The sequence below is a fragment of the Orycteropus afer genome, unplaced genomic scaffold (assembly GCF_000298275.1).
Source record: "Orycteropus afer afer isolate SDZICR_OR568_19922 unplaced genomic scaffold, OryAfe1.0 scaffold00326, whole genome shotgun sequence".
Taxonomy (NCBI): Eukaryota; Metazoa; Chordata; class Mammalia; order Tubulidentata; family Orycteropodidae; genus Orycteropus; species Orycteropus afer.
The window spans coordinates 1,747,017-1,760,660 of NW_006921913.1; the positions used below are offsets into that span (position 1 = coordinate 1,747,017).

At 34.6% G+C, this 13,644-nt stretch overlaps 1 protein-coding gene across 1 annotated transcript in view; it reads right to left on the reverse strand.

Moving 5' to 3' along the window:
* Window positions 1–3,639: 3,639 nt before the first annotated feature.
* Window positions 3,640–13,644, reverse strand: part of UCHL5 (ubiquitin C-terminal hydrolase L5) — a 73,580-nt gene continuing 63,575 nt past the window's right edge. Inside the window, exons 10-11 of the mRNA XM_007952161.2 lie at window positions 11,892–11,990; window positions 3,640–3,684 (exon numbers count right to left, since the gene is read on the reverse strand). Of these exons, the coding sequence (XP_007950352.1) occupies window positions 3,640–3,684; window positions 11,892–11,990 (144 nt within the window). The remainder of the gene's footprint in view (window positions 3,685–11,891; window positions 11,991–13,644) is intronic.

The window sequence follows — 13,644 nt, forward strand, 5'->3', positions numbered from 1 at the left end:
CTACTAGAGAGATGCAAATCAAAACAACAATGAGATACCATCTTGCTCTAGCAGTAGTAGCAAAGTTCAAGGAGACAGAAAATAACAAATGCTGGTGAGGATGTGGAGAGATTGGGACTCTCATACACTGCTGGTGGCACTGTAAAATGGTACAACCATTGTAGAAAGCACTATGGCGATTCCTTCAAAAGTTGGAACTAGAAGTACCATTTGACCCAGCCATCCCATTACTAGGTATATACCCTAAAGAAGTGAGAGCCATGACAAGAACAGACATATGCACACCCCTGTTCATCACAGCACTATTTACAATAGCCAAAAGATGGAAACAACCTAGGTGTCCATCAACTGAGGAACGGATATCCAAACTATGGTACATACACACAATGGAATACTATGCAACCCTAAATAATAATGTAGAATCTGCGAAACACTGCATAACGTGGATGAACTTGGAGGACATTATGCTGAGTGAAATAAGTCAATCACAAAAGGACAAATATGGTATTAGTCCGTTACTGTTATTGTCAAGGAAACATTTATCTATGGAAGACCATTTTCTTGGTTACCAGGGGTGGGAGGGGAGGGGAGGAAATACCGTTAGATAGATAGAGATAAGTTTTGATTTGGGTGTAGAAAAGGGCAATGTACCAAGTGTGTGTGATCAATATAGTGGCATTGAGGAAGAGAAAGACATAGAGAGGTATGTGGGAAATACAGACAACAAAGATGAACCCTTTTGTGCATACAGTATGACGTGGTCAGTGAAGGCAAACATGGGTATATGGGTGGATAGACGAGTGGACAGGCTGAAATATTAGGTATGTATATGAAGCGGAGAGTACACTCAAGAACATGTATAGGGTTGGCAGACAATGGTCCAATAACTTTATGTGTATGATCTGAATTTCCAGGTGTATAATGGGGCTGACAAGGGGCAAGGTTGTAGTCACTGCTTGGTCACAGCCAGCTACCCAGAGGGATTGAGTAGTTGAACCTGTGGGCTTGGGACCACAGTCACTGAGGACATCAAGCTCAATTGGCATAACATACTACACAAAACATTGTTCCACCTCCTACTGTGCCAAGTAGGGACTGAGATCTTAAAAGCTTGCAAGCTGCCACCTAGATGCAACAAGGGGTCTCTCCTCGTCCAGAGCCAAGAATGAAGAAAACCAAAAATTCATGGAAACAATTAGTCCTAGCAACTGATACACCATCCAATCTGCAGCCTATACAACTATGAGACCAGAAGAAATAGATGGTGCTTGGCTACTACTGTCAACCACTTAGAAGAGGATCTTTGTAGGAGATCCTGGAAAGACAGGGAGAACAATGTGGAACAAAACTCAAAATCATTTGGAAAAAAAAAGAAAGGAACAGGTTTGCTGGCCCGATGGAGGCTGGTGGAACCACTAAGACCATGGCCCCTAGCTGCCCTTCAGGGCTGGAATTGAACGCACACCTGTGGCTTCCAGCCAAACAATAGACAGGCATATCAGTTGAGCATTTACCTGAGGTAGATACACTCCTTGGAGAGAACAAGCATGAGAGAAAGAAGGGCTGCTCAGGCACAGGGAGACAGCTCAGGGGGTAGGAGTACATGGAGAGATGGACATAGGGAAGAGATAACTATCAGGAGGAAGTGGGAGGGGAGATGTTGCACTGTGCTAAATTGTGGTCAATGTCATGAGACAAAGTGTATGTGAACTGCTGTATGGTAAGTGTATCTGCTCTGTAAATTTTCACCCAAATCACAAAAAAAAAGGAAGAAAGAAACATATGGCCACCCCCAAGTCACAAATGTAGTCTATATTTCCCTCTAAAATGCTTTACATTCTAGCTACATTTAGGTCTAGGACCTATTTCAAATTCATTTTTGTGCATGTTATGTGGTAAAGGATCAAGGTTCATTTTTTTCCACATGGATATTCAGTTATTCTCACTCTAATTTTTCAAAACATTTTCCTTCCTTGTTGGATCACTTTGTCACCATTGTTGAAAATCAAGTGACTATTCAAACGCAGATCTACTTCTGGGCTCTCTCTTCCATGCCATTCATTTGTTTGTCAGTCCTTACGCCAGTCCCACACTGTCCTGATTACTGGATACTGCTTACTCTTAAGGATTAGATACTCCTTGAATTGCTTTACAAAATTTAAGCCTCTATATAAAAGGCATGTAAGTTGCATATGTACCTCAAATAATCCTTAGGAAAGCATTTTTAAGAACTGAATATGGCTTTGAAAATACTCCATAATTACTACTGTATCTAGTAAAATTAATTTTCTCCAAATAACTGAAAAACTAAAAATTCTTCATGATCTTCAGTTGAAGTTATGTAAACTTGGAAGACATTTCATTAATTTTTCTAGTCTATTTCCCAAAGGTTCTTGCACTTTATTTCTGTCATTTAACACCACCACAATGTAGTAAGCTTTAAAACAACCCTTAATTCTTGTTATGAAACTGGAAGCTTAGTGAGTACACATTCTCTCTATATGTTTAAGTTTTGTCATAGTAAAACGTTAAAAAGTCGTAACTTCTGAAACATGCTTGGTACACAAAGAGGACAATTTTCTTTATGAAAAGAAGTTTTATAAAATTTCCTTTAACATTTGACTTGGAAAAGAAAATTAGAAGCAAAAGTATAATATAAAACAAAACAAAAATAGACGTAAGTCTCAAAAGCAGTAATAAACTCTATTGTGGGCAAACAATACAAGAGTTTTAGAAACTGTTGGACTGTCCTAATTTTGTTCAAACTAAGACAAAATGATTCCCTCCTCCTTTTTCAAAGCAGATAGTGTGAATTGTCACACCTACAAATATTATTATTTATAAAGATACAGTTTAACAGCTTGCAAGATGTTGCCAAACTGAGAATAACACTAAAAATCTTTAAGATTTAAAATTTGTTCCTAACTTGAAATTTTACTTTGAAGCATGATAGTCCATAAATAATTCTATAATAAATAAATAAATAAATAAATAACCCCAAACACATTAAATTTGCTAAAATAAAACCAGGATGTTTATTACCTTTTTTTTTTTTTTTTTAAATTGTGAAAATCACTAGAAATTGTGTCTTTTGTCCTTTTCAAATGAGCTGCATTAAAATCATACTTTTTCAAATAATTGGTATAGAAGATAAAATTCAGATTTAAATTCTCATAACATTTAAATATCAAAGATAGTGATACTGTTTTTTCCTTTGTTAATGATAAGAAGAAACAAGAGATCCAGTTTAAATGTATCTGACATCTATACATTTTCAGTATTTAACTGGGTTAAAGGATCAAGAGATTAATCAAAACAATTACAGGTAGAGGATATCATTTGTGCCTTTTCTAGGTTCAGTACAGTAGTTATATATCCAGAGAACCAGCAGGAATTCTCAGATACAACGTCAAATAATGGAATTTTGGCAAGCAACTCTTAACATCACCTTTATTTAATATGCACTACATGCACGATGCAGGTAGGAAAAAAGTTTATGAATCCATGCAGTAAAGACAATACAGACTGGTGCTACTGCCAAACGTGCATTGGGCCAATTAGGATGTTGCTCAAGTTTTTAATGGTTTCCATGAAATAAGTGCAGAATCAGAAATGTGTACACATCTCAAAGCATCCTCTTCATTTGGTTTCCTGAGCTTTCTTTGCATTCTGTTTTTCTTTTGCCTAGAAATTAAAGATAATATGTTACAAAATCTTAAAAGTCTACTTTAAACAGTATTAAGATAAAATGTGTCTAAGTGGGCATTTTCAAACTGAAATACTTTAGATGCATTGTTTACAAGATAACTAGAGCATTTTATAATTTGAGCAATGTGACAAACTATCATATTTTTTGCATATAAGAGGTACATATAAATAACACACGCAGGCACAGCATGCATAGGAAACTGATGCACAACAGGGGTGCATAGTTTGCAAAAACTGTAACACACACATTATTTGTGCAAAGATACAGTACTCCTAGACAATTATTCAGCTTTTCTCTGCCTTTAATGAGAAAGGATGTTGGTTTGCAGTTCTTTCTTATCTAAATTTGAAATGTATTATTAAAATTGTAATAATTTTTATAACATAATTATTCATTCCATAATCATATTCATAAATAAGTATTTTTTAAATACATTTACATATTTACCCATTTCTCATTCAAAAAAGGGTGAACAAAATACTATTTTAGTTTCTGCATATTGCAATTATGGTTAAATTAGTTTAACATAACAATGTTACCAAAGAATGGATCCTTTGGTGTCAATAAACTTTGTTTATATAATTTTTCAATAATACTGAGATGACATATACATAACATAACATGTACTATCTCAATTTCTACATGTACATTTCAGGAACACTGATGCATTTTTCAAGTTGTGCAGACAGTCTCTCTTTTTCCAAATCAGTTCACTACCATTAACATAAAAGCAACGATCCCTAGGCAAAAAACCCCCCTTTCCTGCCCCCTCTCACCCCTGGTAACTTCTAATCATCTCTGGTTTTTATATATTTGCTTATGTTATATAAGTAAGATCATAAAATATTTGTCCTTTTGTGATGGACTTATTAAATATGTTTTCAAAGTTTGTCCATAGTGGCATAAATCAGGACCTCATTTCTATTTATGGCTGAGTAGTATTCCATTGTGTGTACATACCACATTTTGTTCATCCATTGTTCTGCTGATGGACATTTCAATTGTTTCCACTTTATGGCTATTGTGAGAAGTGTTACAATTAACACAGTACATTTCTGTTTGCATTTCTGCTTTCACTTCTTTTGGCTATGTATCTAGGATTGAGACTGATGTCACATGGTAATTCTATGAGGAACTGACAAATTGTCTTCCACAATGGCTGTAGCATTTTACATTCTCATCAACAATGAATGAGGGTTCCCGTTTCTCCACAACCTTGACAACACATGTTGTTTTCCATTTTTTTAATCATTGCCATTCTAATAGGGGTGAGGTGGTATCTCATTGTAGTTTTGATTTGTATCTCTCTAGGAGCTCTGGTAGCGTAGTGCCTAAGGCACTTGACTGCTAACCGTAAGGCTGGAGGTTCAAACCCACCGGCCACTCCTCAGAAGGACGGTTGGGCAATCTACTCCCGTAGTGATACTGCCTCAGAAACCCAAGGAGCGGTCGCTATGAGTCGAGTCGAACTCGATGGCAAATAACAACAACAATGGCTAATGACATTGAGCATCTTTTCACTTACAAGGGGGTTCTGTTCCAATGACTCCCTGGTTAAGTCAGTTCTGATGTAAGTTGAATACCTCTGTCTTTTTTAGTTTTCATTATTATTGCTTTTTATGATGAGTGTCTTTTTAAATCCAATATTTGAACATCTGTGAGTGGATATCTGAGAATAATTACATCAGCAAATTACATGCTACAACGTACATATTACTAATAAGATGTTGTTGTTGTTGTTGTTGTTGTGTGCCGTCGAGTCGGCGCTGACTCATAGCGACCCCTCCTTGGGTTTCCGAGGCAGTATCACTACGGAAGTAGGATTGCCCAACCTTCCTTCTGAGGAATGGCTGGTGGGTTTGAACTGCCAGCCTTCTGGTTAGCAGGCAAGTGTCTTAGCCACTATGCTACCAGAGCTCCCAATAAGATGTACTCCCCCCCAAAAAAAGGACAAAAGACCACTATAAGTGCTATTTGTCCTAACTCCAATGCATTGTAAGTTACGGACAACCTCTACTTGATGGCAATTTAAGTATCTTCTTTGGCAAAATGTCTGTTCAAGTGCTTTGAACATTTTTTGATTTGTTTGTCTTTGTTGTTAAGTTCAATAAGTTTATATATATATATAAAATATTAGACCCTTATTAGACACATGGATCTCAAAAATTTTCTACCAATCTCTAGGTTGTCTTCTCATTTTTTTGATATAGTGTGTTGAACAAAAGTATTCATTATGAGGTCTCATTTATCTATTTTGTCTTCTGCTACTTGTGCTTCTGTCATATCTGATAATCCATTGTTAAAATCTGGCCCTGCAGCCATGCCACAATGTTTTCTTCTAAGAATTTTATGGTTTTAGTCTTCACATTTAGGCCCTTGATCCATTTTTAATTGGTTTCAGGTATGGTGTGAAGCACAGGTCCTGATTCATTCTTCTGCATGTGGAAATCCAATTTTCCCAGCATCATTTATTGAAGAGACTCTTCCTCCTTCCCCTTTGAATGGACTTAGTACCCTTCTCAAAAATCAGTTGACCACAGATGCATGGATTTATTTCTGGACTCTTAATTCTACTCCACTGCTCTATGTAAGTGATACTCTATACCAGGATAATTTAATTACTGTGGTAGGCTTACTTATGTTTAAAAAATGTTTTTACACATTACTTCATTTGATCCTCATTAAAATTATATAAGCTTTAATGCAGTAATTATATGTTTATTCTTTTCAGAGGAAGACACCAAGCCTCACAGATGTTATCAAGCTTGACCAAAGTCACACAGCTAGTACATAAGAAAACCTCAATAAGAGGTCAAAAGATACATGTTCTACAGTTGTGTTTCTCAATGTACATAACAATAATCTGAGAACCCTGGTCAAAGGCAGACTGATTCAATAAAATGCCTGAGATTTCAAATTTCTATCAAACTCCCAGATGATGCCAATTCTACTGGTCCTTGCAACACACCATGAGAAGCAAGATTTTAAAGTACTAGAATACAACGCTTTTTTCCATCATGCCACTTAAATCAGAGAGAAACCAGTAAATTAAACTCTGGCTATTAAAGAATAAAAAAAAAAAAAAAAAGAAAGAAAACTTCCTTCTATAAGAGATAGGATAATTAGAACAATTATAATCTTTTTTAATAATTCATTAAGTAATATAGTTCCTAAATAATAGTATGATAAAACTGAGTGCTGTACCTTACTTACAGTTAATATATTAAGGGCAAATATATTTATGTGTCATATAACAAAGTAATAAAATTAATTGCTTATAAGCATAACTTGTAATTTGAAATGTCAATAATTTCTCAGACATTAATGCTAAACAAAGAGCTTTTCTGTTTTTTAATAATAAAAATATAATTTGATTTTAGACATAATTGAAATGTAAGTATGTTCTCCTTCCCTTATTGATTTATCTAGATATACATAAGAGAATGTTTAGTAAATTAAATAAGAATGTAATTACTGGTTATGATGTAAACTTGACAATATAGGTAAGTTATCAAAGACATACAATGCAGAGAGTATCCACATATTTATTAATCTGTATAATTCAGATTAAAATGAAGGAATACACAAAATAAATTCAAAATAATTACCACCCTTATTTGAGCACTTATTGTGTACTTTATAGATATAATCTCATTTAATCCTCAAGAATGTGTAATATGTATGATTCTCAATTTCCAGATGAGGAAATATAGGCTCTAAGAAAGTAAATAACTTACCTTAACACATCAACTAATAAGTAACATTATCTTAGATTTACACTCAAAGCCTGTACTCTCTTCTGCTTTTATTTAAAAAATTAAAAACACTACATTTCTAAATAGAAAAGCAAAATACACAGTGAAAAAATACTTTCCTTCTCAATAGTGTGTCAATAAGAAACTAAAAATTACTGACTCAAGTACAAATAATTCTGTAATCATAGATAGTAATGTACAGATTACTGTAATTTACTATTCTTCTACCTTACTTCTATTAAGGGATAGAAAAAGAAATTTCTCAAAGCTAATTACTTATTTATCACCAACTGAATCATAGTGTCTTAGTTAAAAAAAAAAGGATGGTGGTGGTAAAATTCACTATTGTGAGGTTGCTTTGTCCCCCTAGCAAAAAGAATCTGTAATTTTTCATTATAGTAGGCTCTGATACTGAACAGGTTTCAGCAAACCTTGCCTAACTAAGATGGCTGAAGAACAAAGGCCTGGTGAACTACCTCTGAAAAATCAGCCAATGAAAACCCTATGGATCACAATGGTCCAGCCTGCAAGGATCATGGGGATGGCACAAGATCCGGCAGTGTTTCGTTCCACTGTGCATGGGGTTACCATGCGTCAGTGGCCAACTCAACAGCAGCTAACCACACTGGTTTTCAACAAACTCGAGATACACAGTATTTCAGAATTACATATAAAGGCTGAGATAAGAATGATAAAAGAATAAATATATCTGAATAAATAAAAATCTGACAAATAGAATTCCAATCTCACTGATTTTTATATTTTTAAGAAAGAGTTTTGGTGTGTGTTACGTGAAATTTTACAACTGATATACTGATATATTTTCATTTTACAATGATGTATTTTCAGGTTACCTCCTGAGCGTTTTTTTGTATGTTTAATTATCTCATCAGATAAGGGTAGAAACCCCATATAACAAAACCATTTATAAGGCAAGAGATTTACTCTGATATAATTTAACTGGGAGCTCTGGTAGCATAGTGCCTAAGGCACTTGACTGCTAACCAGAAGGCTGGCGGTTCAAACCCACCAGCCACTCCTCAGAAGGAAGGTTGGGCAATCCTACTTCCATAGTGATACTGCCTCAGAAACCCAAGGAGGGGTCGCTATGAGTCGGGGCCGACTCGACGGCAAATAACAACAACAACATAATTTAACTGATTAGCACTGGGAGAACCAAAGTCCTCCTGCTTTAGTTTTCTATCAAATAAAAAGATTTCTATGGTTCAGATATTCACAAGCTGTATGCAACTGCTTCAGTTACTCAAAAATCTGATCCTTGACAGGCTCAGCACGTAGTACCATTGCCTAGAGCAGCCACATCTTTACTGTTTGCTTCTTCCTACCCCCCTTCCATACTTCGTTTCCTTGTCTTACTATTCCTTAAAATTAAAAATGATTCCAATTTAATAATCCATTTCTGAATTTTTCTTGGAAGTATTATTATATTACTATTAAATAACTTATTATCAAAGACTTGATCTTATATAAAACTATAAAATCCAATATTAAATATTTATATGTATTCTAGCAGTTTTTCAACCTGCTTTGTATTCTAACATTTGCATTTATTAGCAGAAAATGATATCATTATAATTCAATGATACATTTTCTCAAAATAAGATGAATAAAAATATACTTGTGCTGATTCAGTTGTATAGATTAAACATTTAATTACAACTGGAGATATAAAATTTTGTGCTTATGAAATTTTAAGTGGCTAAAGGTATTCAGTCCTTGCAAGGCACAAATACAGTTAAGTGCTGGAATATTAACCTCAGGGCTGATGGTTCAAACCCACCCAAAGGCTTGATCTGCTTACAAAAAATCATAGCCTTGAAAACCCTATGCTGCAGCTGTACTATGCACACAGAGGGCTGCCATGAGTTGGAATCGACTCAATGGTAACTAAAAACAACAATACAAATCTATTTAGGTCCCTGGGTGGTATAAACAGTTAACATATTCAAATGCTAACCCAAAGGTTAGAGATTAAAGTCTACCCAGACGCACTTCACATGAAAGGCCTGGTGATTACTTCTGAAAAATCAATCACTAAAAGCCCTAACCAAACCAAACCTACTGCTGTCAAGTCAATTCTGACTCACAGTGACCCTTCCTTGGGTTTCTGAGGCAGTAGTTCTACGGAAGTAGAGTGGCTGATGGTCTTGACCTGCCAGCCTTCTGGTTAGCAGTCAAATGCATTAGGCACTATGCTACCAGAGCTCCCAAAAACCCAATGGAGCACATTTCTACTCTGACACACATAGGGTTGACATGAATTGGAGATCACTTGATCATGGCTGGTTACTGGAGGAAAAATTATCTCTTCTGTATGCACCAAAGCCCCTCCTTTGCTTTCCCCTCTCAGGCAGACAGATACTGCATATACCCAAGAAATAAATGTCTCAATGTTGCTTATGTAATATTATTAATTAAGGAATAATTTAGAGAAATAGGCAAAAGCTAGAAGGTCACCAACTACCTCTCTTTCTCAATAAAACAAATGTAAACGAGAGCAGACCAAATTGATGCTCCACTTTAACTAGGCATTCATACACTGCCACCTTGTGTCCAAATAACGTGGGCTAAGGAAATGTGATTCTAACACAAAAGATGAAAAGCTGTTGCTCTCTCTATGTTCACAAAAATCTGGGGATATACTGACATTAAACTCAAACAAGAGTATTTCTTTTCCTAATGGACACAAAAAATAACATTCACAGACCAATTTTAAAGCAAAAATTATGCATTTAAAATTTCTCTAATAACATCTGTCTAGTCCCTAATAGCATTTATTTATATTTAAAATCTGGTATTACATGTTGTATGATTTAGCACAATATTCTATGCTGTTATTTTATGTTTAGTATTTTCAGCAAGAGAAATATTTCATAAAACTCACTGCCGTGGAGTGGGACCCAACTCATAGCGACCCCTCCTTGGGTTTCCAAGGCAGTATCACTACAGAAGTAGATTGTCCAACTGTCCTTTTGAGGAGCAGCTGGTGGGTTTGAACTGCCAGCCTTCTGGTTAACAGTCAAATGCCTTAGGCACTACACCACCAGAACTGTTCCCTACAATGTCTGCTACCACGTCTAGGCACTCTGCTAGCTAAGCATTTCAACAAACACAGGACATTAATTGTTCATGTAAACTTTAAAAATAAGTTTCTCAGCTTGGACTTCCTATAAATTTAATATCCTGAGATGCATGAACAGAAAAACTTATGTGCAAAGAAAATATTTAGTAGTCTTAGGCAATAATTTTATTTATTTATTTATTTATTTATTTATTTATTTATTTTGCATTTAAAGCTGTAAGTCAGGGCACATCTATTTCAGGATCTGGGTAATAAAATACATATAAAAATCTCATTAACTCACATAAATTATTTAGAATGTGTGACAATATGAAACAGCTGGGTTGAAATGTATTTTTGCTTAGTAAACTTTAAAATTAGTAAGAAAAATGTAACTACCATGTGTTCCAGTCTTTTTTTAAAGTCATGCAGTAGTGTCTCAAAGTGTTTCTCAAAATGTGGTACACAAACCAACTGCTTAAGAATCATTTGAGAGATGTACTGAAGATTCCTCCCTGCATCAGAATCTCTGGGGAGGGACCAGGTAACGTGTATTTTAAAGAGTATCCAGGTATGGTCACTTTCAGACACACAGATTTACACTGTAAATTTAAAAACAATTTAAATGCATTTCACTTATTCAACAAATTGTTTATTGAAGATTTTACCTGAAGAAAAAAAAAAAATCTTAGAAATCAGATTTTTCCCTCAGTGGAAAGGATACTAGACCAGGAATAAGGAAACACATTTCAAAGGCTACATTTTTGGGGATTTTCTTTTTCCCTCAATGTACATTCTAGTTCTAAACTATATGATTTATTTCATCCTTTTTCTGAATTAAAAAAGGAAAAACTCTATTACTTCAATTATTGTTTCAATCTTAAAAAGATAATAGTATTTTAATACAACCAAACCCAAAAAACAAAATCTATTGCTGATGAGTCCATTCCAACTCATAGTGTTCTTATAAGACACTGAGTAGAACTGCTATACTTGGTTTCTAAGGCTGTAAATCTTTATGGAAGCAGACTCGCATTTTTCTCCTGCAGAGCAGCTGGTAGCTATGAACCACAGACATTATGGTTAGCAGTTGTTAACCACTGTGCCACAACACAATCTAAGTTATTGACACTAAGGATTCTGAAAGACTAAATCAACAGGACAATCCTTTATATTTATTAACAATATTTAGATTGCACTAATTTTCATCTACAATATTAAAAACAACAGGCAAAAGCAATTAAATAAGCTTAATAGAATTTTCCTTCTACTCATGCCAAAAAAAATATTTCAGGTTTTTGGAGAACCTTAACCTAATTGAAGCATTCACCAATAAAATATTTACCTTTTCTACTAGTGGTATTAACTGCTGATGTTCAGCTAAGGTCTTTAACAATTCCATAATGAAAGGCAGGTAATTATGCTTCCTTCTGATATTTTCAATCTGAAAATAAAACAAACATCAAACAATGCTAAGTATACATTTTTGCTAATATTTTGAAATTTGTATTTTTTGCATATAACTCAAGAAAGACATAGGATAGAATCCTCCATTCTCCTAAGAAAAATATGGTAAAAATGAGATTCACAAACTCACCAAAACCAAAGACAAAGAAAGAATCTTGAAAGCATGGGAAAAATGAAAAGTTACCTACAAAGGGCAACCAATAAGACTAAGCTCTAATTTCTCAGCAGAAATCATGCAGGTGAGAAGGCATTGGGATGGTATATATAAAACCCTGAAAGAGAAAATTTCCCAACCGAGAATTATACACCCAGCAAAATCATCAAATATGATGGTGAAATTAGGACATTTCCAGATAAGAAGAAATTAAGGGAATTTGTTACAAGAAGATTAACCTTACAAGAGATGCTAAAGGAAGTCATTTGGACAGAGCACCAACAGCAGCAAACAACAACTGACCATTAACACACATGATGACATAACACAGACACCAACCCAGTTATGGAAGCATCTAAAGTAAAATAAGCTTACAAGATTGTAAACAGGGAACTGGAGACATCAATTGGCAACTGAGGACAACTACAAACCAAAAAGAGGGAAAAAACAGTGTAGTTACAGAACTTCTAACTGGTGAGGAAGTCAAGACAATTGTAAGACAGAATAGACAGTTCTAATCTTGGGGAGAAAATTTTAAATCATAGGGTAACCTTAAAGAAAAATGACAAACTTCTACATCACAATAAAAAAAGAGGGCAAGCACAAATATTTAGCAAATACCAAAACAATAGCAACAAAGGAAGTGATAACACAATCATAAACAAAATGAGCTCAGCACAGAAAATTGTATAGAACAATAATGAAATCAGCAACACCACAAAAAACACACAACAAAATGACAGCAACAAATTCATACTTGTCAATAATTAACACTGAATGTAAATGGATTAAATGTACCACTAAAGAGACAGAGAGTTGCAGACTGGATAAGAAAACATAACTGATCAATATGCTGTCTACAAGAGACACACCTTAGAGACAAAGACAAAAATAGACTAAAAATTAAAGGTTGGAAAAAGTAGTATCATCAAAAAAGAAGAGAGGCAGTATTAATTTCTGATAAAATTGACTTTAAGACAAAAACCACCATAAGAGACAAGGAAAAAATTATATAATGGTTAAAGGATCAACTGAACAAAAAGATATAACCATAATAAATATCTGTGCACCCAATGAAAGAGCCCAAATAAATCAGACTTTAACAGAATTGAAAAGACAAATAAATTATTCCACAGTCACAGCAGAAGACTTTAATATACCACTTTCAATGAAAGATAGAAAAACTATACCTATTTGCTGATGATATGATTCTATACATAGAAAACCCAAGAGACTCAGCAAAGAAACTACTGGAACTAATTGAGAGATTTAGCATAGTGGCAGGATACAAGATCAACATACAAGAACCAGTTGGATTCTTCTATACCAGCAAAGAGATTGCCGGAAAGAAAATCAATACTGTTTACAATAGCTACCAAAAAAATAAAAAACTTGGGAATAAATCTTACCAGGGACACAAAAGACCTGTACAAAGAAAAGTACAAAACACTACTTCAAAAAACCATAAGACATCTGC